This window comes from Gobius niger (genome assembly GCF_951799975.1).
Source record: "Gobius niger genome assembly, chromosome: 6".
Lineage (NCBI taxonomy): Eukaryota > Metazoa > Chordata > Actinopteri > Gobiiformes > Gobiidae > Gobius > Gobius niger.
This window is the reverse complement of record NC_136857.1, coordinates 14183744-14208520: the sequence shown is the minus strand read 5'-3', so window position 1 is coordinate 14208520 and position 24777 is coordinate 14183744. Positions and strand designations below refer to the sequence as shown.

The 24777-nt window shown below is 41.2% G+C and overlaps 2 protein-coding genes across 6 annotated transcripts in view; one reads left to right on the top strand and one right to left on the bottom strand.

Moving 5' to 3' along the window:
- The first annotated feature begins 637 nt into the window (after window positions 1-637).
- On the top strand, window positions 638-14886 carry c1ql4a (complement component 1, q subcomponent-like 4). 2 transcript variants are annotated; one of them, XM_079557799.1, is made up of 5 exons: window positions 638-1051; window positions 1237-1542; window positions 1639-2439; window positions 13453-14207; window positions 14323-14886. In XM_079557799.1, the coding sequence occupies exons 3-4, from the start codon at window positions 1900-1902 to the stop codon at window positions 13630-13632; spliced, it is 720 nt and encodes a 239-aa protein (XP_079413925.1). In that variant the 5' UTR covers window positions 638-1051; window positions 1237-1542; window positions 1639-1899; the 3' UTR covers window positions 13633-14207; window positions 14323-14886. The 2 variants fall into 2 exon arrangements, with proteins under 2 accessions (XP_079413925.1, XP_079413924.1); XM_079557798.1 differs by having other exon boundaries at window positions 1237-2439.
- A 910-nt stretch (window positions 14887-15796) lies between these two features.
- LOC306963986 (myosin light polypeptide 6) overlaps window positions 15797-24777 on the bottom strand; it is a 164509-nt gene continuing 155528 nt past the window's right edge. The window contains exons 1-7 of one of the 4 annotated variants that reach the window (XM_079557795.1): window positions 19904-19986; window positions 19570-19597; window positions 18039-18182; window positions 17770-17943; window positions 17524-17601; window positions 17089-17135; window positions 15797-16261 (exon numbers count right to left, since the gene is read on the bottom strand). In XM_079557795.1, coding sequence (XP_079413921.1) covers window positions 17107-17135; window positions 17524-17601; window positions 17770-17943; window positions 18039-18182; window positions 19570-19597; window positions 19904-19906 — 456 coding nt within the window. In that variant the 5' untranslated portion in view covers window positions 19907-19986 and the 3' untranslated portion in view covers window positions 15797-16261; window positions 17089-17106. Of the gene's footprint in view, window positions 16262-17088; window positions 17136-17523; window positions 17602-17769; window positions 17944-18038; window positions 18183-19569; window positions 19599-19903; window positions 19987-24777 lie in introns of those variants that run through there. The other 3 variants (XM_079557792.1, XM_079557793.1, XM_079557794.1) reach the window with 3 other exon arrangements.

The window sequence follows — 24777 nt, the reverse complement described above, 5'->3', positions numbered from 1 at the left end:
AAATGTCGGTAGGCTACTAGCAAGGGTTGCCCATAGACGAACAGTTAAGTTAAAAGACAATTTAAAAAGTGGAGAAAAGACACGTGAAAGAGCTCCGTTACTGCTGAGTCACTACTGGTAAATAGGCTACATCTAACACACTGTAGTGTCTTTTATGTGAACTAAAAATAAAATCTCCATTTGCTTATTATGGAAAAGGTGTGCTGCAAGTCCCATAATGCTTTGCGATATGACATAATAATCCTACACTATTCCAGTCCCAGGAGGAAAAACAGCAAGGCAACATGCTGTCCACTTTCATCCACTTTCATCCAATCGTAAGAGAGAGGTTATAAATGCATGTAGTTCAATTAAAGCTGCTAATTATAGGACGTAGATGGGAGTGACTCCGCAACCAGGTAGATCTACTGTATAAGGAGGATCTACTTTATTTGTATATTTTTCTTTTATCGAAATATTCACTGAATCATATTTTGACCGAAATTAGACAGACCTCGTGTAGCCTACACACACAAAGCGACTTGATAAAGGCTATCTGAGACCTAACAACAAAAATAGCAAATAACAAAAAATGAACAAGAACACATAGAACACTGTAATATTCTTGCTAAATGTTACGAAATGGAAATGAAAGTACTTACCCGCCATGCGTGTGAGCGGAGAGGGAGGGATCAATCTAACAGGTGTCGGCTGGAGCAGCCACAGACCAACATCAAGCAGAGCGGTAGGAGCCCGCGGACACAGCAGAACATGCGGTGGATGTAGCTGACTGGAGTCCCGTCTATTGGAGTCGCACCAAGAGTATTTGAATAAGTCTCAACTGTGGTATTTACGCTTTATTCGCCCATGGAGAGGGAAGAAAGGATTATGGACTCAATGCACTGATTAAGAAACTCTCCAACACTTTCCTTGGCGCTCCTTTTACTACGCACAGTCAGCTCTAGTTCTGCGCTTGGCATCGCGCTCTCCAAAGTGATTCAATTAATTTAGTGGGACTGGACTGGACCAAAGCGCCATTAAATTCACCCGTTTTTTGTGTGAAATGCATTTGGTAAGTGTATTATCTTTCCTTTTAATAATTGACAATTACGCACAGACTTTGCAGATGATTTTGATGGATGGCAGATTGTGTGTAGTTGTTTGTATCTGTATATAAAAAAAGAAAACATGAATAACTATCATCTAAAACATAAATGTGACAGTTAAAGCTCACCCGCTTTTTATTTTATTTTGCAGATGCACATTACGCACTTGGATGTAGAGGAACGGGGTTTACAGAAGGAAAGTGAGCGAAAGTTTTAATATTTCGAACCAGCAGGTGTGACAAACATGATGCACAAAGAGTCCAGTATAACAAAATCTTGGTCTGCTCAGAAGAAAAAGATTTGATTGGGAAGCAAAAATCAGTTCGGTCTTTTTTTTCTTTTTTCTTTTTCTTTTTTTTTTTATTAGACCAACTTCTTAATGAAGTTAAGCTGCTGTTTTCAGCGTCTCTGGCGCCATGCTTCATGTGATACTGTGAAGTAGGATCATCAAAAAGAGGTGAGGACATAACACCAATTATACTTTAAATAATCTTCATTTAAACATAAGAAAACTTTAACATTTATTTTTTTGTATGTTGTTCCCTTGGCCCAGAAACATCAAACCTGTTCCTGGTTGAGTGGACATTCGTCTTATTTTGGATTCTGTGGTCCAGTAGATCAACTACCAGTTTGTCCAGAACTTTTATTTTATAATTTCATTTTCCCCCCACATTCCTAGAGACGTTCCAATTCTTCCTGAATCTCCACACTGGCCGGCACTATTCCACCGAAGGGGGAAGAAGACTTCCTGACGCTGGCCGCCTCGCGGCTCAGCCGCAGGAAACGTGTGATTGGAGCTGCAGTGGGTGTGGCCATGGTTCTCGTACTTTTGATTGCCATTCCTCTGCTGGTCCACACGACCAAAGTGGGGAGTGTTGGAAATTCTGGGAGCCATTATGAAATGCTTGAAAGCTGCAAAATGGTTTGTGACACCACGCCTCAGCCAGGCCAAGAGCTGACTGCTGTGTCCCCACCGCCACAGGATTACTCTGGAAAGAAGATCAAGTCTAGTCTCCGTGGGCCTCCAGGGATCCCTGGTCCCCCAGGAGCACGAGGACCTCCCGGAGAGCCAGGCAAACCTGGACCACAGGGCCCACCTGGCCCAGGCCCAGGAGGCTATTCCCCCTCCCTCTATTCTCCTAAAATCGCCTTCTATGCAGGGCTGCGCAGACAGCACGAGGGAAGTGAAATACTAAAGTTTGACGATGTGGTCACCAATGTGGGCAACTATTATGAGCCCAGTACTGGCAAATTCACGTGTCCACTGCCTGGCATCTACTTCTTCACCTACCACGTCCTGATGAGAGGAGGGGATGGCACCAGCATGTGGGCCGACCTAAAGAAGAATGGGCAGGTCAGTCTGATATGTACTGTTTGTATGTATGCACACACACACTGCTCGCATCTCGTCAATGGTGACCATCCGTGGTACCACTGGCTCACACGTTTGTTTTGGCGCAATTGAGCCTTTCAGATTCAGAGCACAATCCACTTACCAGGTGGCAAAATGACAGGAAAAGAATGAAAGAGAAATCTTCATCCTCATTAAGAGGAACCTGGTACAGTATATAGTTTGAATTCACGGCTCGAGATATTTGCATTCCCACATGTACTGTGGCTAAATGACAAGTGGCAGAATGCAGCAGCCACCGCCAAAAGAACAGTCTAATTAGTAAGTATCATACACAGAGCTTGATTATCGCCTAAACAGCAGAGCAAAAGAGCACAGGAGAAATGTCTGTCAGGACGCAGACTAGTCAGTTTACACCTCAGCTAAATAAATAATGAATCTAAAATTGACAGTCCACTCATCCACTCCCTCATTCCCCAGACACTAATTAAAGACACAGGGGCTGATGGGGGGTAGGAGAGCGGAGAGGTGGGATACATCACTGCCATTTCACCAGAGATCTCCAAATTCAGGAAACATTCTTCAAGTTGTTTTTCGCATTCATTCATTCATCAAGGACACTAAATGCAAATACTCCCCTCGGCCTCCAGACCCCAGATTATTCAGTACTGTATCAAAGAGAGTCATGCACATAAAACAGATAACACAGGCTACAAGAGCTTAATATTAAAGAAAGATATAACACTTTCAAGAGAGTTGAGTAAACGCTTAAAAAAATCATGTATGATTCAGTGCTACTTTATTGTATGTGCAAAGGCCACAAAGGTGAAGAGGCTGCAGGCTTAATGTCTGTATTGTCATTCAAGTCATCTTAGACTGTTTAATAATTTACCCATCTTAGATTAGATCCTCTGCAAAGTGGCTTTCCTCCTCTAACCCTTATTCTGCTTGTTCATTGATTCTCCATTAATTATCTTTTCACTCAACTCAATTATTTAGCCTCACCCAGGTCTGTCTGACACCCGTCATGAGCTCCCGCTTCAACAGTTTGGCTAAATCGAGGTTCCACTTAACCAGCGAGTCCTCAACCCAAGTACTATAGACGAAAATGAGTGTAAATAAATTGCCCACGGAGTGTGGGATAATGCACCAGAGCTACTGAAGCCTTGAGGCAGACGGGTACACTGCCTGAGGCCAGTCAGTGGCTTGGGTCTGCTAAATGGGCACTATGTCTGACAAGCAGGATTGCTAACTCTAGAATTAAACAGGCTGTTTTACCATTGCCGTAGGTGATAAAGCTTTATTGGATATTTTGTCTGAGCTGGGAGGGTTTTTTTTTCCAAAGCCTTGAGGAGAATCTTTCCTTTTTGATTACTCTTACACAACACACAAGGTCGTTTGAGCTCAAATTTTGAGCTGATCTCAAAGTTTTTTCAACGTGTGAAGAATTTGACAGAAGTTGCCTCATTTATCAAAGTAACCAGTTTTAACAGCCACTGGGTGCTAACTTATTGATATAGTTTGCAAGTAAATAGCTGTATCTTTACATGCACATTTACAAGGCATACAAATGAATGCAAAACATGCTATAAGTACAAATGTTAATGGCTTAATCTGCTCTATGCATTTATCAGTGGTTCTTTCTTTTTTACCACCTCATCAAATATTTTACCTTCCAAGTACCACCAGGCAGTGAAGAAGTCTGAGTGCCACGAGAACCACAGCAGTATTTACCAACCTTTTTGAGTCATGGCACATATTTTTCATCAGAAAACTCACAAGGCACACCACCAAAGAAAAAAGTATATTTATTGAAATATAATGAAAATGCAGTCTCAATTAATATGTTTTATGTTTTTTCTATAAAAACCTGGGCCTGTTTTGTTGAACACAAAGCTGATATTTTTGCAGGAATTGAAGAAAGACAGGTGAAAGACAGGTGATCAGGTGAAATGAGATAATCTTCCTCTTATGTTTCACGGCACACTGGTTGGGAAATACTGCTCCACAGGATTAGGATCTGCTGAGACGCCTGATCTGCTTTGACAACGGAGAGACATATGTATGTTTAATCAACTAAATCTGTCACACATTCAGTAAAAGTAAAAGTGCTCAAAAATTAGCTATTTATATTGCATGTTTTGCAAATATAAGCGACAAATTACTTCAGGAATGTTCAATTTATAGTTTGTGACTGACTAGGTTTTGTCATCAGTGGATTTTTATTGAGGTTTTTTCGATGAAAAAAAAAAAGAAAAAAAATATATATATACATATATATATATATATATATTAGTCCATAACTTTAACTCAATTGGAGACAACAGAGACAGTGGGAGAGGCAGAGACGAGATGAGTGGGTTCAAAGGGTGGAGCAGAGGAAGATAGATGACTTCATGGAGGTGTGGAGACAGTGGGCTAGTAGACGAGGCTTTGGGGAGGCAGCTGTGAAGGCCAGAATGAGATCAGGCCCGATGACCAATGGACACCCACTCCGCAAGTCTGACAGGCCATCAAGGACAGGAAAGACAAAATAAGACTGAACTGCTCTATAAACTGTTTATGTGCCAGACAATTTGTGAATTCACCAATGAAATGAATTAGTTTTGGCCATAGCAGTGAGTTTAGTCATCTTTGGTGACCTGCTTATATTGAGGAACTAAACAGAGCATAGGTCTGTGTAAGCTTTCCGCTGTACCGCTGCTCGATGACTCTAAGGATTACATTTAAAAAATGTCATATACTGTAGGTTTATTTTGCTGACATACGCCAATAATGAATAGCTCCATATTAGCTGTTGAAACCTGGCTAAAATTAATGCCATTATGCAAACTGAACAAGAAACTCAAGACATGTTCAATAGGCCAGAATGAATGAGAGTGTGAGTGAGTGGTTGGTGATGGTCGGTGGGGCCGATGGCGCAGCCTCGCCAAAAAAGAGCAACCGTCAACCTGGAAGCAGCACAACAACACCAACAGCTTGCCGCATAATACACAAAACTGTCCTGGGTATTTCTGCTCTGCACCTTTGAACATCCTACTGAAATTTAAAAGGCTTTGCAATAAACAGTACAAGGAAGATTACCACAAGACATGATTCTGGGTTAACTCTGGGGTTCTCTGGAGGCTCTGCTGCTAATTGTAGCTCGACATCTTTGGCACTCTTGTAGATCCAATACACATTAGATCAGTGGTGGGCAAACTAAGGCTAAATGCTCCCTTTCTGGCCCTTCGATCTGAGAACAACCACCCCTGACTTTGATCCAGTGACTTAAAAAGTGAGCAGCACCTTTATCCCCGCTGTGATATTGACCCAAATCCTACTTTCACCAACACAAGTAATTTCCGAGCACAATTCAGCCACCCCTCTATTTGAAACATGTACATATTTGCTTTATATGTGCAGAGTATTGGCCAGTCCAGTCTCTGGCATGTTATCTTTTGCTCATCTAATCTTAGAGGGACAGCATGATGATGAATTTGTATTGTATTTCTATAATTATGTAATATTGATTTAGCGTGAGCTCTCAAGTTATAGCTGCTTAATATTCAACCTTTGTAACAAATGTTGTTAAGACCGTCTATGCTAATGCTAGCGTGTTTTATGCTGGAGAAGGCAGGCAATACGTCATGCATGGCTTTGAAAGCACAACTTCTCCCCCCAGTGCTTGTTAATTAGTTTGCGCGGTGTTCTTGTCTAATGCATTATGCGCAACTGTATGTCTGTATTAAATATTCTTAATACCAAGTGCAGGAGTATTAGATACCAGTTGAGCCTCTATTGAATCTGGCCAGTGTTGTTCACCTGTCATAGACCCTTTTAATAGCTCACTAAAGGTCACGTTATTTCACACAGAACTGTTAAAATGTCATCACTCGCTGTAATGACCCTCACCTGTATTAACTTTCGCTGTAATGCGACTTATAGCGGCTACAAGTGGAGAGTAATTACCTGACTGCAAGAAGCTGAAGCTGAACACTGCACAACGCTTGAATTTCATATTCAAATACATTTTTCACTCACACACAGCATTAGGGACTACATTTCTAGATTATCCATGATCGTCATTTGTAAATCTTAGACCTTAAACCCTAAGAAACTTAAATGTGTTGTTTAGACCAAGTGATTCATACCTGGTGTACACTTGGATAGGTACTAGTTGAGCTGTGATACTTGGAAAGCCAAATACCTTCTGAGGTGGTGTGAAAATGAAAGCGTGTACACGTTGTGCCATTCAGAAGCCCGGCAGATGAGTCGATGGGGAAGTGTGACCCAGTGGTCGGTAAAGAAATAAAATGTCATACAGTTCAGTCACAAACAGGGGTTGTATAGTAATATGCAGGTGTAATAGATTTTTTGTGAGCTAAAACAGATGTAAATTGTGGATTTATTGGAGCAGAAATATTGTCGTTGTTAAACCAGGCCAAGGCTCATTAACTCATCAGGTCTCGGGGACAGGGGCAGCGCCTGTTATTGTGCGGGCTGTAATCCTGAATGGCAGGTAATAGCAATCTAAGGTATGGCTCAATGTTACAGTCACTTGCCGCCGTGTAATCCCCAAGCTCCCTGAGGAAAGGGAAAACCTATTCAATAAATATTCTATTTCCACAACATCGCCCTCCTCAATCCCCCTCCTCTAACCTTCCCCGCGCCGTGTGCCGGGGTCCCCTAGGTAAGTTTAACAGCTACTTTTCTATTGTCTCCGCTCTAAGAGGTCAGTATATCACAGTGAATGAATCCTGTCAGTTTTATTACCAGTGGAACACAGCAGCACAGATAAAAACAGGACTTCATAAACCCCCGCCCCGCCACACTCTCACAAAATAGCCTCGCTTGATCAGCCTCTCTCACTCTACACCCTTCCTGCTTCTTTGCTTAGCCCTCTGGCCCTGTCTTTTGTTTCTTCCTTCAGTCTTCCCATGTCTGTCTTATGTGCCATGGTCGTGTTGTAAATGGCACTGCCCCTCACCCGCCTGCTCCCCCCAGCGCCTCCTCAGTTCCCAGGAGCGTTTAGTAGAGGCCTATAATGAAGGGGCTAGGCGGAGACGTACACATGCAGCCACAGGCGAGCCCCTGGGGCCCCTGCCTCACGCCTCACAGCGCTGCCAGGCTCAGGATCAGTGCAGTGTGCTGTCGGCTCGCTCGGATCAGCCTGCGTCCTCCTGTCGTATCCATCGCCTTCTCCGCCTAATCCCACCATGGAGCTCTTATCCCTGTCTGTCTGCCATCTGCATTAATAGATGGGAGAATTATTCTATCTGCTATACATCACTCTACAGTATTTCCTATTGGCGAAAATGTTGCTCTGATAAATATTCCTATGTTAAAGAAAAAGGAGCTGTGAGAGTTGAATGCCCAAGACAGAAAAGAGCTCTCCGCTGTTACAGTGTTTGGTCAAAATAATGAGCAGGATGTGCCCAGTGTCAATACACAGTCACAATAACAGCATCACTGTCAGAGGCAGCTCGAGATGCAAATGTGATATTGGCTGTCACGACACATGTCAAGCAGAACAACAATATAACCTTTACAGATGACAGAAGATATTTGAGAGATGGGCTCAAGGGGGTCGGACATTATGAAGTGTTTAGAAACAATAAACACTGTCAAAGTTTGTGACAAGCATTTTACTAACAACAAATACTAACTGATAAAGTATTTATAATTTTAGTGTAAAAGAACAGGAATAAATCATTAAATCATAATTGAACCAAAATTACAGTGTTCACTAACAAATATTACTATTATTATTATAAAAGAAAGAATAAATCATCTAGGTGTTATTATTATTCTATATTAATGACAACTAACTCATAGTTAGTGGTTGTGTGAAGCCATTTATGGGCAAACCAAAAATTACCCCCTTTAACATCAATGACAGTTTGGATTATTTTGTGGTAGTTGTGGATGGGCCTCTTTATTTCCTCGGATGGTAAAACTGGCCATTCTTTTTGGCAAAAAGCCTCCAGTTCCTGTGAGTTCCTGGGCTGTCTTGCATCAACTGCATGTTTGAGATCTCCCCAGAGTGGCTCAATGATATTGAGGTCAGGAGACTGAAATGGCCACTCCAGAACCTTCACTTTATTCTGTTGTAGCCAATGAGAGGGCGACATGGCCTTGTGCTTTGGATCGTTGTCATGTTGGAACGTCCAAGTGCGTCCCAATGTTGTCCAGGCTGATGAGTGACACTTTTCCTCCAGTATTCTTTAATAACATGCTGCATTATCCTGAAATCAGTTTTGATCAAGTTCCCTGAAGCGTTGTAGCTCACACCTCCCAAAAACATCAGCGATTCACCTCCATGTTTCCCTGTTTCACTGTGGGAATGGGTTCATCACAGGCCTTGTTGACTCTCCAAATGTAACGTTTATGATAATGGTGAAAAAGTCCCATTTTGTTTGCATTATTCCAAATGACATTGTTTCAGAATTGTTGAGGCTTGTCTCTGTGCTTTTTGGCATATTGTAAGCGGATACTTTGTGGCGTTTACTAAGTAATGGCTCCTTATTGTGCATCTTGAAACCGCTACTCAACATTTTTCTTTTTTTCTCTTTTTTTTGCGAGTCCTGTATTTTAGCTGAAGTTATCTCTTGTTTTTTTTCTTTTCCTCCCCAATTTCCCTGGCAGTTGTTGCTGAAATTTTTGTTGGTCGACCTGACCGTGGTTTGGTTTCAACAGAATCCTGCATTTTACGTTCATAACCCTTTCCCATATTATACAGTTAAACTACCTATTCCAGCAGATCCTTTGACAATTATTTTGCTTTTGACCCAAAAACCAGAAACGCCAGCACTAGATGAAAGATGCAAGGGTGTGTTAGGAGCCCAAAAACTCCCTGACCTTTTATAAACACACAATAATTACAGAGGATGTTTTCCCTTTAGTAGCCATTCGAACCTGTTTGTGTCATGTTATCAGGCCAAGATTTTGGTTTCTTTTTTCATTATGATTTCAAAAGAGTAAACTCAGTTGTTTGACCATAAATGGCTTCGCACAAATATGAGTGGAAAAAACTGTTATCCTTATATATTCTCAGAAAAATAGCATTAAAAAAACATTCTGCCAGGATATGTAAACTTGTGAGCACAACATATATACATGTTTAATTCATTGTGTTATAAAAGGAAACAAAAGTATGATCAAAAGAATGAGAAGAATCCCCCCTCTCCACCAAGAAAACATGTAGAAAAAAAGATTTTAACATATTTAACTAAATAAAAGTCTGAGGTCAAGTCCAGTCTAGTCAGAATGTTCAGAAAAGCCGTCTTTATCCTTTCAAAGTAAAGTCAATTAGTTTTCCACTGACCGAATGTAAGTCATTTAATACTAAATAAGTGAACAGTTCATACTTTCCCCACCCTTTGTAATTATGGGTCTTTTTAATGAGCATTTTTGCATAATACATGTGCATGTACAATTCAAAGAAACAAAAATACAATAAATTGAAAGGAAAAGGCAACACACGCACACACCTGCCCCGTCCCTCCCCTGCTGTCCAGGCATGGCTAAAATACTATTTTTTTAATTAGTTAATTAAACAACACAAGAACAAAACAGACATATTTGCAAATTTCCTCCGTCAATGACATCCACATAAATTGCATTTGATACATTTCATATGCTTTCAATGTTTCTGATAATGGGGTGTCAATATTTTTCCATTCTTAAGGCTACATCTCTTGGCTGCCGTTACTGCCAGCATTACAGAATGTTTCTTATCAGAAATCAGTTTTGTAGAGCAACGTCTCAAAGTAACCAGATCCTGGGATCAAGCAGCACTCACTTCAGAAGTTATGGAAATGACATTGTTCCTTTAGGATTTTATTTAAACACACAACAAACATATAGCATTACATCTTTGACACTGATCTGAAATGCCATTTCCTAGTTTGCTTCATCTTTATGGAGTTTAAATGCTCTATGGAAAAAATAAATTGAATTTGTCCGTGTTTATTTTTGTGTTATAAAGGTCCCTGTTCCAATTCTATACATGTTCGTACACCCAAGATCAGATTCCAGTTTTGTTTTTGTTGAATATTTGCTCTTATCTGGTTAGTCAATACAGTTTTCTACACTATAAATATTAAACCCTTTGAATTGTAACAACTGGAGTCAAAAAGGCCTTAAGCTAACAAGTTAATTTCTCCATTGTGAGAAGGCAATAAAGTCGTATCTTACTTGACCAAATAACCAAATACATAACTAACATAGTAATGATATTGCATTAGTATTACACAGCACTTTATCAAGACGCTCAAAGCTTCTTTACAGTTTCATACATGACCGTCCTGGGAGATGTGTGTGAAGTGTCTTGCCCAAAGACACAATGATAATATAGTGCCTGGTATTTCCACACCTGTTTACTTTCTTAGCTTTTGAGATCAGACGACGACATTGGGCTTTGTCAAGATGGTGCGGCTGTACCTTACTTTGGCAATCACAAATCATCTTTACTTCACTTTAATCTTTATTTAAGGAACAATGTACAGGGACGTACTGCTCCAGATTAAAGTTAAATAGCTAGTTTTCATCCATAGTTTCTGGTTATAAAAAATAACCAGGGACTTTTCTTTCATAGCCTTTCTTAATAACAGAATCAGACAAGCACACAGTTAACATATTTGAAATTCTGTCAACAACAATTTTGATTATTGCTTGCATCAACTATTGGCTGTCATCTCTGAAAGCAAACAAATGCCGGACTCATGGCATTTCAGGGATACACACTGTCAATGCAATAGGCCTCATCTAATAGATTGAGAGTGGTGTGTTTCGACAAGGGGCAAAATGAATCCGTGCACGCGAGGAAAGGGGGACATTTTTTGTTACAGTCATTCAGGCTGGGTTGTAGGCTGATTGACAGTTTTCAAATGGATGCAGGCCCGTGGGGGAGAAAGGGCCGCAGTGATGGGGGTGACATGATGGTAGTTGAGTTGCAGATCATATTCGGGGGGCTGTCATGGCGGAGCGCGAGGCCCGTCGGGGCAGTGACAGAGATTGAGTGCACCGAGCGCAGATGGACAGTGAGACAGACACAAGGCCACTGACGGCTGACATGTGTCGGATAATGGCAGCGGCTACAGCAGGATTATTGATACATACGACTCTAGAGGGGCGTGGAGAGGCAGACTGGGGTGTGATTGTACTTTTAAGATTTGATTGAATAGTGGTATTGTTTGATGATATTATACTATGTAATTCTGTTTACATGAACTGATGAATGAATTTTTGTCTATAATAATTGTGTCTGTATATGTATCATTACAGCAGCAAGAGCAAATGCCATAGTTACCTCAAGAAACTGAATTATATAAGTACGCTAATGGTTTCTATCTGTAAAAGTAGACCCCATTAAAAAAGTCATTACTGTTCTTTTGACTAAAATCACAATTAGAATAGTGTTTGTTGCCATTGCCAGTGAAAAGGTTTACTAACTAAGAATTTTTTTTGGTGAAATGGTGCAAACATGAAACAAAAATGAAACAAAAATGAGCTATAATAATGAAATGGCTTTTTGACATTTTTAAAAACACATTTATTGGTAACTTACCAAATACTCATCATTATTTTGCTCTTGTTGTAGTTTGATTTGATTTTGACTAATTGACCACGTTGCTTTATGGGGAAAAATAGCCTTTTAAATGAATATTGTCTTTTTTCATATGGCTCTATGTGGATTTGTGCACAGTGCAGTTGTACTATGAAAACATATATTTATTATGAAATATCCTTGTTCTGATCCCAATCTCAGATAAATGAAGAAGGAAATCAGGAAGGAAAAAAACGTGGACTAGTTAATATGCAAATTGCTGCGAGCCAGAGGACAGATTTGTGGCAACACCTGAGTGTAAAAGCTAAAGAAAAGACTATGACTGTTACTTTTGTTACTGTCTGTAAGTATCTAGGTATTTGTGCATCGAGTTTCCTGTACAGCTCTAACTGAGTGTGGCATGTGTGTTTAAATGTCGACGATGAGTAAACCCAATTAAATGTGTTAACAAACAAGTAAAGATCCACTGCTCCCGGGTCAATAAGGCAGAGCTCACACGCCGCATGCAAATGGAGGTGTCTGGCTTAGGCTCGGCCACTCAATATCATGCATATTGAGTTCGGCCGAGGATCATACGCAACAGGTCAATAGCTGGTGGAGAAGAGTAATGCTGCTTCTCTGAGCTAAGCGGCTCTCCCTATAGATAAACCTGTTGTCCCCAGCGAGTGCGCGCTATCTCCACTTCCTAATCATATCCCCATCTGCGCTGCTCTGCTCTCAGCCACATCCATAGCAGATCAATAGCCGGTGGAGTGGTCCTGTTCTTAGTCCACCTCCGGGGCCAGGGGTCATAGGCTCATCCATCTGAGCGGGGCATGCATGACGGAGGTGGACCCCTGTGGAGCTGATGTTGTTCTTATGAGCATTTCATTTTGAACACATCAATAATAGATCGAAGCCAATGGTGGGCGCACATGGGATGTGAATATGTGAGATGTGCCGTTTGTGTGACTTGCTTTTTGAGTCCTTCGCACAAGTACTTACACGATTATACTACGGCAGTTAATTATGTAGCTCATTTATGGGAAAGTTCAATTTGTCATAAGTTGAATGTATAGATTTATTGACATTTATTCATATGCCTTTATGAGCCCATGTTCTAGATGCATTTCAACATGCTTGCTATTTTCTCTGGAGCATTATAAAGTAAAACATTATTCTGACTAACTGGCAGTATTTGGGGATTTAAGATTTACACTTGCTCACCCTGTCTTAGTGAAAATGCTACATTTTTTGGTGTGTGTATAACCCTTTCCAATAATACCCTATTTCCCCCACCCAATCTATTGTTATCCTCCATTGCTTTACTTTAAAAACAATCCAAACGGAACATTATTCAGAGGGGGCAACAGGACACATGATGTTTGTATTTACAATTAGGGCCGTGTTGCATTGCGTCTGACATTTACACGTGTTCGGTCTAATTGTGGATGCGTGTGTCCTCTCCTCCCTCTCGGCGCTGACAGGTAAGAGCCAGTGCCATCGCTCAGGACGCTGACCAGAATTACGACTACGCTTCCAACAGCGTGATCCTGCATCTGGACGTGGGCGACGAGGTGTGTGTCCAACTCGATGGGGGCAAAGTGCACGGAGGCAATACCAACAAGTACAGCACCTTCTCCGGCTTCCTCATCTACCCTGACTAAAACCCCACCCCACAGAGGTCTACAGTATAGTCTGTCTCCCAATACAAAACAAATGCATGCACACACGTAAGCAGACGTCACAGAGGACTACTAATCATACTGAGCCAAACTGCTTATGATTTGCACCTCTCAAGTCTATATACAACATATGAGTCTGTACAGTATAGGTGCACAAAGTGACTGCACGTTGTGGCTCGGAAATATCTAAAAAAGAATCAATGTGTTTCGTCTTAAATGCCATTGTATCAGAACATATTGAGCAGCCTCATTCTAATTGTGTTTTAATGCAATAATGGTGTCGAGTGCCATTAATCAAGACGCTGAAGCCAAGGCACACATGTATTTGTCATCTTGTCCTTCCAAATGAATGAGCAAACTGTGTCAAAAATGTTAGATATGTTGAATGATATTGGAGCAAACCATATGCCCCATTATAGTTTACATTTCACTGGGAAAGTGGATGTGCACTTGTGAATTTTGATGTTTTTATTTCAAATGTAGTGCATTTTTATTGTGTGTTTGTAATCAGGTGCAAGATAAGGTCTGCGTGTGTGTGTGTGTGTGTGTGTGTGTGTGTGTGTGTGTGTGTGTGTGTGTGTGTGTGTGTGTGTGTGTGTGTGTGTGTGTGTGTGTGTGTGTGTGTGTGTGTGTGTGTGTGTGTGTGTGCGTGTGTGGGTGTGTGTGTGTGAGGCGACCCTCCTGTATTTCAGTTTCAAAATATTGTATACCTCGCAGATGGATTCAATGGATTTTACACTGCCATACTGTCCTTTATTTTTACATGCAACATTATATGTGTACACAGTTATCTTAAGATGGACTATCTTAGATGTTGAATAGATTGAATAGATAATATTGCTATTAAAATCAAACATATGTACCCAGTCTTCCTGTGTTTGGACGTGGTTTTCTTCATCAGGGCCATCGACGGAGACCTTCTTGGCCCCCAACAAGTCTGTCAATAGTCCTGTCTCACTGAATAAAGACACGTACCTGAGGGCACTTGGACGGACATGATCCTTCTCAGTTTTTTGTGAAATGACCACTGAAACTGACTGGGAGATTAGTTTCATGGCAGAGCAGTGTGGATCTGATCTGAGATCGAAGTAACTGTAGCTGAGCACAGACTCTGGCTGCTCAGCCATGGATTTCCAATACACCCAACTGTCAAACGCACAAACATTAAAACCAGTTCATTGATCCTTTCTCATAATTTGCAGGGTGCAGATCCTAGAAAAGTTTGAAAAACAAAATGTGGAACATTCACAGGAAACAAACCTGCTCTTCCAAAGAATTGTCTCATTAATACAAAACTCTGATGAGGACAGTGCATTTTTTTTTTTTAAAGACAAGAAGAGATAGTAAAAAATGTACCATTTGAATGTAAAGGTATGTGGACTTAAAGGATTTGCTGTGGGACCAGTGCTATCTGTTGCTTATGGACGGGCAGGACAGTGGTCAGGCACAGCCCCCGGCTCTCTCCTCTGCTCCCTCTCCTGGCAGATTTCAGTTGAAAGTTAATTGGACGGAGAGAGGTCTGAGACAGGCTGCGCTGAGGCCCATTAGTGATTCCCCTGTCGAATGCAGAGCCACGAGGATCACAGACTCACAAATAGGAGGATTAAAATAATCAATAGCCTTGACTTCCATCGACCACACACATACACACTCACCAAGTAATTAGTGGACAAGCTATTCAGCACTGGACTATGACGCCCCCGAACCTTACACACATAAGCCCCCGTCCTCCAATAGCTGCACCGTCTAATGAGGGGAAATAGTTGTGGCTGTTGAGAGGAAAATGAAGCAAAGGTCAGGAAGCCACCAGTCTTCTACTGCTCGTGTCACAGAGATTGTATGTCACCAAGCCCCCTTTTAGAAACGTTTAACCAGGTCACTATATTAGTAACATTTCTACAATAAACTCAGCCCATTGTTCTGACCCACAATGTTCACAAGAGTCTGTCTCGTGCGCTGTATTCAAGCACATCTGATATAAAATAGTTTATCGATCGTCAGGCCAGGATTGAGTAAAATGCATTCTCAATGTTCTGTTAATGTAGACCCATCAAATGGCGCCCTCTAGTGGCATCACACAGTTTTACAAATACGAATACATCACTCAGTGTTATACTCTTGGTGTAACTGGACAAGGACAAACTGCTCAACGTCTGGTTTTCAGGACACATTTATTTAAATGCGGAAAACAATGGGTGTGTTTAAAAACAAGGTTTTAATTTTGAAATGCATCATGATTGTATGGCTTAACAATATTGTATTTCTACAATATCAATCTGTTGCATGAGTTTACATTTGCAACAGTAGATTGCAACTACTGAAAAAGTTTACAATGAATTGACATAAACATACAATAACTACAGCCTATTCAATTAAACTTATAGAAAGTGCTGCCCCTGTTATCGCACATTGCAATGCATGAAGAATAAAGACATGTTTTGTCCGGTTAATTTCTGAGTGACTTATGGAATGTCAAGGCACTTCTTAAATTAAGTGAAAATAACATTTGGAAATGTAGGGCCCATGAGGTGACTTATAAAAGGGTATGCAAAGAAGTAATAAAAACGTAAGACTCTCCATCTTCAGCCGCTCATGACCATCCGGACCAGTTCTGAAAAGAGCAGAGAAAAATCACAAATTACAACAATTCTTGAAACAAGGCTTTTTATTCAGGCATCCTATTGAGATCCAGAGGAGAGAGGGGTAGAGGCTTCTAATGGAAACAGGTGAAGAAATCATCTAATATGTTCAGCCAAAGCGTTTGGCCATGACTATGATCCATAGTAGAGCTGGTTAGAGAAGCCATCCTCGCTGTATGCTTTTGTCTAATTAAAAAGCAGAGAAAAGAGAGAAAGACCAAGGGGAGGCTACAGTTCAGGCTATATTTTCAGCTTCCATCAGTACAGAGAAGAAAATCAGGATGAGAGCAATTTACTGAACTTCTCTGGTTAGTAAAGAAGAGCCTGGTCACTCCCAACACTGGAATCTATTGCCAAATCTTTTTGCAATTCAAAGTTGGATCTCCTCAGCACCGAGAGCAGGAACAGTTTGAAAACACCAACATGCAAACCAGGCCAGAGGAGCTGCCTCTGAACACATCACCCACTAACCCTGACAACCTGATAGTTCCTAAATCGGACCAGTCTCTTAGATTGTGTCCACCAAACCCCCTTAAAACCGCGGGGTCCAAGACACATGCAGAGGGCCATGCAGCCAGGGCCAGGACAGAGGGGCTGCAGGAAACAGAGGAGCAGGAGGCTACACAGGTTAAAGGCCTCAGGACTACAGATGAGACAGACCAACAGGTTTTCCTTTTTCCCAAATGAAGCATAACTCTGGTTTTATGGCAGATGTTAACTCAGCTAGACGAGTGTTGTTAAGTAGTGAATGTAGCAATGAGAAAGCGGGAAAGCCTGGTAGTACCAACTCATGATATACCCAATGCCCGTACCGGCCTCAGCCTGACAGGATGTGGCGGACAAATGCTGCGAAGGAAAAAGAGTTTCATCATTTTAAGGATCTGACATTTACACAAACCGTCTTGGAGCACTTCAAATATAAACAGTTACAAACAATTAAGTCAAGAACATTACTTATTGTCAATTCTTCCACTCTTGCAGCACTCAATAATAATATTAATAATAATAATAATACATTTCTATTTGTAATGCATTTTACGTTTGACACCAAATCTCGAAGTGCTACAATGGTGACAGAATAAAAACAATACAGGCCATAAAACACAATATGGCAAACAGCAGTAAAGACCCAGTGTCACATTGAGAGATGTGTATAAGGCAGTGTGACATTACACTGACACAATCAAACTAAAAGTGCAGTAATGTCATCTATATCCCCATTATATGCTCCTACCTTCATAGTTGATGCAGCCATTTGCATCTTCATGTCCCGCCAAGAGTGTCTCCACCTCCTCCTCTGTCATTTTCTCACCTGTAAAGTGTACCACAAAAACAAATTAAGTGTGCATTATGCAACTGCGACTCACAGCACTCAACGTGAGCCTGTGTACAATACAGCATTTAAAATATCAATTTAATTTATTTACATTTTTAAGAATTTTTTAATTTTTATTTAAGAAATATTAAATAAAGAACTTGCCTAGCGTGGTGAGAACGTGGCGGAGCTCAGCTCCCATTACTGTGCCATTGCCCTCCTTGTCAAAGACACGCAATCCCTCAACAAAATCCTCCATGGAGCCTTGGTCTTTGTTCTTGGCAATGGCTTGGAACATGGGCAAAAACTGTTCAAAGTCCAACATTTTCATGTTCATCTCTGTTTCAAGAAACAGGGCATCCATCAGTACCATTCTCTTTTACAACACAAAAAAATAAATGACGGTGCTATAAATAACTGCATTGTTAACTCACCCTCGGCCTTGGGGTTTCCCAGGACTTTGAGCACCTCCGCGTTGACAGGATTCTGCCCAAGGGCGCGCATGACGTCCCCACACTGAGAGAAGCTGATCTTTCCATCTCCAGTCCTATCAAACAGCAGGAAGGCCTCCTTGAACTCTGTCAAACAGCAGTGACATTTCTAAATCAATAACACTGAATTACTGTACATTTGATGAACAAGTGAACCTCAGACACATCAACTGATTTACAGGATAAAACACAGGATCAAGCAGACAGGAAGTAGAATAGGTTTCATCTCAAAACATGTTGAAGAGTCATTTCAGTGTGTTAACATGCTATACAACAATCCCGTTAAAAGTGGTTAATAACTCTGATGGGGTTTATTCAATAATGGGTTATAATAAAAAGCATGTTCCATGTAGAAAGATTAGACATAAATAAAAAGATGGCATCATGTTTTTATATTTGATTTGGATAAAAATGTGAATGTAGTGACCAAAACAAACATTTCAAACTCAGAAATTGTTGCTTAATTGAGAATGAATATAAACTTTATATGACATTAATGATCTACCAGTTCTCAGACGTCACTATTTCATACGTCACTGTCAAATAACATTACGCTCTCAGTCGTACAGGAGTTCTCCATAGTAGGGTTCTTGACCAGTTATCTTTACTCTGTAAAGAGTGTTGATCTATTGGATCTTAATAACCTTTGCACACGATTTAAACCTTGCAAAAGTAGCATGACAAACAGCAGTCCAGAGGTATAAATATCTGGATAAGATACCGCCTCTGTTTGGAAATTTGCTCCTGAACGCACTGTTGTGGACCTTTTCCTGTTCTCAGGAATGTGCAGCTTCCCTAGTGGCAAGTACTTTTCCCAGCACCATATTTGGTATTGGAGGAGTGGAGGCGTAGTAGGAGGAGAGTGAGAGTAGCTTTGGCCTATTATGTCAGTGGTGATTAAACAAACCAGCCCTTCGACAAAACCTAACAACAGCTGTATCCAGCACCAAAAAAGGACACAGCCTTCGAGAGATGAACTGCTCCAGAGATAACAGGCAAAGTTTATGGCTTACAGAGGCAGCCACAATAACAGTCAAACAGACTCAAGAACAAGAACTTGTTAAAATCCAGCATCTGACTGACCACAAACACAATGCACAACACAGCTAACAATGATTAGATTATCATCACCTGTTTAATGAAGTTTATTGCTGTTGATTGTTGAATCTTTGACAGACTTTAAGCTAACAAACCAACATGCTGATCACACCCAAGCCAAGATAACCATCAACAAAGATACATTACAAAGAGACGGCCCTCCTCTGACTTACCATTAAACTGATCCACGTTAAATTCAATCTGAAAAGCATTTGCAAAATAGGTGGGAAAGGGGTGATACAGAGGAAGAAAAGGCTGACAACCCAAATAACTAGGCTCGGCAAGGGAAGTACAGAGAGCAGCGATAGTGGGATAAATCAAGAGTGAAGCATGCCAAGAAACAAGATGAAGACTCAAATAGAAACTTCAAACTTACCAAGGATTTGATCTTCCGAGAAGTCAGACTGTTCAAGGAGAGATTAGAATGAGCGCAATGGACATCAAAATACATCTACTATTGTAGCTCTCCTTGTAATAATGTATTCACATTAATGTATATCTGTTTGATAACAAATACTATGTAGATCTCACTACTTTCGTAGGCTAATGCTAGCGTATAGTAACTTCCACTTCCGCTAGCAAACCGCTACAAGTCAGAATCATAAAGAAAATAGCTTCAAAACTATTCTAGAGTTTCTATCATACAAATTACAAACCAATCTAAGGCATAGTGTGTTTCGCTGCTGATTAAATGAAAAAGAATGACCCACCATGATTATTTAGACCGAGGTGTGTCCAGAGACAGAAAACCGAAGAATGTGAAGCTGCAGACCAGGGCAGGGCGAGAGCAGGCTGACGTCACCACGTACAGCCTCAGCACGCACTACGTAAGCCTAAAAGGACCTTCAGGTTGAACATGCATTACTCTCCTTATATAGAATAGAAGGAGCGTTCAGATGGTTTGTTTGACATGCGGAATGAACATTTCATTTTACCAAAGTCTGGTAGATAAAAAACAAACAAACAAAAAAGACAGCTTTCCCTACAATTTTCAACGACCAAATCCATTTAAACGCAATTAAACTATTAACTATTTCTTTTTTATGGGGCAATGGTAAAAACGAGTTAGTGCTGCTTAAGGGTACATTATACAGTGGAAAAACCAATGTCCTGCCTCTGACATCATGGACTGATGCCCATCTTTTCTCAGGTCAATGATTCCTCTGAGGTTTATCCTTAATAGCATTGGAGAGGCACTCATTTCTATAATAGGGCAGTCCCAGTCCATGAGCTCTGAAACACATTTGACATACAGAAGCCTATACAACTAAAGCATGATGAGCAAAGCCTTCAGAAAAGCAAACATGGATTCCCAGTAGTTATTAAGTAAGTTCTTTATTTGTCATTGTACAAGTATATACAACAAAATCTTGCTCAGGTGTTAGTCCTGAGCCACTGCGACTGGCCAACCTGACCAACATGTTTTGCCTTCAGTGCTCCTCTGAAACAGAGCGTGGTGTCCTGCACTGGTCAGCTCCTCCACATCGTCCTTCCTCTTCCTCCTGCGCAGCTCCCTCCGCTCCACAACAATATTTCACCATCATCTGGGAAGAGCTTGGCAGTTGATCTGTTTTTTTCTCCAGTGAACATCCATTAGTCAGAGCAATAGTAGAGATAGAGGCATAATGTTACTTAGCTGTGAGTCTTGCCCGGATACCTCTGCGTTTGTCCCTTTTTTATTCCCTGTAGCTCCTCTTAGCACCCCCACTGTGCTGTAGGTGTAGGGGGCTCTTGGTGCCTCTTCAAAGTTTCAGAAGAAGAAATTTGTAGGTCTCAAAAGTCTCAAAAGTCTGCTCATATGCTAGCCGTTTATTTACTTTTAAAAGCTGTTTTCTTCAGGACCATTATGAACTCTTTGCAGTAAAAAAAAAAAGATCTGCTGAACCTCACTGAACCCGCTGAACCCCAAAACACGGCAAATACATACAAAGTATCCAGTAAAACTGTGCAGTTTCCAGGGAAAGGGAAAAAAAAAAAAAACTCAGCTGTGCCAAGGGTGAGGGAGGTTGCTGCTTGTTTGCGAGTCACTGGTAACTCTTCAAGGAATAGGCCACCATTTTTACATACTGAGATATGTTCTTACCTTTGCTTTGACGAGTTCTTCAGGACCTGTCTGGTCTTCCCCCGTGCCTTCAATCATGTAAACACAGCGCAGACGGCGTTAGCATTTAGCCTCTCCCCCTCTCCACTATAGCTCCAAAACAGGTCGAGATAGAAGCTACCAAGCTCTTCCACATTTTCCCTATTTAAATATGGTTACGTGAAGTGTTCCACTAGAAACTATAATTACACAAAATTAAACAATGTGGATTTTCTAAGCGGATAAAAGGGGGAACTATATTGTAAGGCGTAATAATACCAGGAGTAGTTCGAAATCTGCGCAGTAATCTTCACTTTACTGTGCAGTAATCTTCACTTTACTGTGCGGATGCCAAACTACTCCTGGTATTCCTACGCCTTACATTATAGTATAGGACATAGGCTACCCTCCAAATCAAATAGACTGCACACACTTGTAGCAACCTCCCAACAGAACTCTGATCTATACCCCAGTTAGTCTTATTAACCACTGTGAGCAAAATTAGAGCAAGTATTTTAAAACTATAAAATGTGTGTTTGTGAGTCTGTGTGTTAGAGCTGGATGTGTGTGTTTGTGAGTCTGTGTGTTAGAGCTGGATGTGTGTGTTTGTGAGTCTGTGTGTCAGAGCTGGATGTGTGTGTTTGTGAGTCTGTGTCTTAGAGCTGGATGTGTGTGTTTGTGAGTCTGTGTGTTAGAGCTGGATGTGTGTGTTTGTGAGTCTGTGTGTTTGTGAGTCTCTGTCTTAGAGCTGGATGTGTGTGTTTGTGAGTCTGTGTCTTAGAGCTGGATGTGTGTGTTTGTGAGTCTGTGTGTTAGAGCTGGATGTGTGTGTTTGTGAGTCTGTGTGTTAGAGCTGGATGTGTGTGTTTGTGAGTCTGTGTGTTAGAGTTGGATGTGTGTATTTGTGAGTCTGTGTGTTAGAGCTGGATGTGTGTGTTTGTGAGTCTGTGTGTTAGAGCTGGATGTGTGTGTTTGTGAGTCTGTGTGTTAGAGTTGGATGTGTGTATTTGTGAGTCTGTGTGTTAGAGCTGGATGTGTGTGTTTGTGAGTCTGTGTGTTAGAGCTGGATGTGTGTGTTTGTGAGTCTGTGTGTTAGAGCTGGATGTGTGTGTGTTTGTGAGTCTGTGTGTTAGAGCTGGATGTGTGTGTTTGTGAGTCTGTGTGTTAGAGCTGGATGTGTGTGTTTGTGAGTCTGTGTGTTAGAGCTGGATGTGTGTATTTGTGAGTCTGTGTGTTAGAGTTGGATGTGTGTATTTGTGAGTCTGTGTGTTAGAGCTGGATGTGTGTGTGTTTGTGAGTCTCCGTGTTAGAGCTGGATGTGTGTGTTTGTGAGTCTGTGTGTTAGAGTTGGATGTGTGTATTTGTGAGTCTGTGTGTTAGAGCTGGATGTGTGTGTGTTTCTGAGTCTGTGTGTTAGAGTTGGATGTGTGTATTTGTGAGTCTGTGTGTTAGAGCTGGATGTGTGTGTGTTTGTGAGTCTCCGTGTTAGAGCTGGATGTGTGTGTTTGTGAGTCTGTGTCTTAGAGCTGGATGTGTGTGTTTGTGAGTCTGTGTCTTAGAGCTGGATGTGTGTGTTTGTGAGTCTGTGTCTTAGAGCTGGATGTGTGTGTTTGTGAGTCTGTGTGTTAGAGCTGGATGTGTGTGTGTTTGTGAGTCTGTGTATTGGAGCTGGATGTGTGTGTTTGTGAGTCTGTGTGTTATAGCTGGATGTGTGTGTTTGTGAGTCTGTGTGTTAGAGCTGGATGTGTGTGTTTGTGAGTCTGTGTGTTAGAGCTGGATGTGTGTGTTTGTGAGTCTGTGTGTTAGAGCTGGATGTGTGTGTGTTTGTGAGTCTGTATGTTAGAGCTGGATGTGTGTGTTTGTGAGTCTGTGTGTTAGAGCTGGATGTGTGTGTTTGTGAGTCTGTGTATTGGAGCTGGATGTGTCTGAGTCGTCCCAGACCTAAATAAAGTCTATAACAGGACTACGCCAGGGCTGATTGTTTAAAACAGGTCTGACAGGTCTACGACAGGACTACACTAACCCAGGTCTAAAACTAGATTCACAAGGGTGCCCAAACACATAGCCAGAATGGAAATGGTGGGTGAATGGTTGTGTTATAGGAGATATTTTGGTTTCCCTAGTAACTAATGAAGGTTTATTCGGTTGAATCAAATTATACACCCTTTACAAATCTTACATACCTCAGAGGGCCAAATTTGACTCCACTTAGGGCACAAGAATAATAAGGACCAGGCCTACATGATGATGTTCAATATAAGAGCTAGATTGGCAGATACCACAGAGTTAAAGAGGGGGTATTATGCTTTTTTCAATCACATAGCACCAGTCTATATCACGCTACAATGATGACCAAACCTTCTGTTGGTCTGTAAATGCAGTAAATTAGAATAACTGCCTTGTATAAAATTGCTTTCTCAAAATGGCTGTAGTGAATGTCTTGAAATAGGCCTCTGTCTCTTTAAGAACCTCTTCACTTCACTTCACTTTATTTCATGTCCCCGATAGGGCAATTAGTTTTGCAGCACAAGATACATAAAAATAGATACATAAAAACAGACAAGAAAAATAAAAATGCATTCATTCACCAGTACAAGCAAGATGCCGAAGTGCAAAACCTTACAACAGAACAAGAGTATACAACAACTTTTTTTTTTCCCCTCACACTGAATTTGGTGCCTGTAAACTCCTTTTATACTCAGCGTTTAGAGTGGAGATGGCTATAGGTATGAAGGAATATTTGTATCTGTTTTTCCCCACCAATGGAGCCCTAAGCCTCGAACCAGAAGGCAAGTAACAGAATTCACCATGAAGAGGATGAGCATCATTAGCCAGAATACTCAGAGCCTTCCGCGTCACCTGTCCAGAATACAGGTCCGAAAGTGGAGTCTGAGGAGCTCCCAGAATCTTAGCACTCAAATTTACAATTTTGCTGAGTGAGTTTTTCGCTTTGATGTTCAGGTTACCAAACCAACACATCATAGAAAACGTTAGCACTGACTCGACACAAGATTTATAAAACAGTCTCATTATGGTCCTGTCCACGTGAAAGTAAGCCAGTTTCCGGAGGCAGAACAGGTGCTGCTGGCCTTTCTTACACAGCTTCTCTGTGTTTTCATTAAAGTTGAGCCTATTGTCAATGAGCGTCCCCAAATATTTGTATTTTCCCACAAGCTCTGACCCTTTCCGACACGCCCCCTCCACACACTGGCTGTGGCATCAGGGGTTCTGCTGAGGAGCAGTGATTGGTTACTCGGCTGGTGACGAAAGCTTGGAGGCGTCTCCAGGAGGTGGGGGCGTTCCTAGGAGGAAACCTGTCCCCAAAATGGCTGCCATCAGAGTTTTTACAGATTACTCAAAAATACGTGAATGTGCCAAGGCAACACCTCAGGCATGTTTTTAATGAGGGAATGACTTAATAACATGATGTAAAGCTTGAAAAAGTCGATTTTGCATAATACCCCCCCTTTAACATTAATCATACCATTGTTACACATTCGCGAT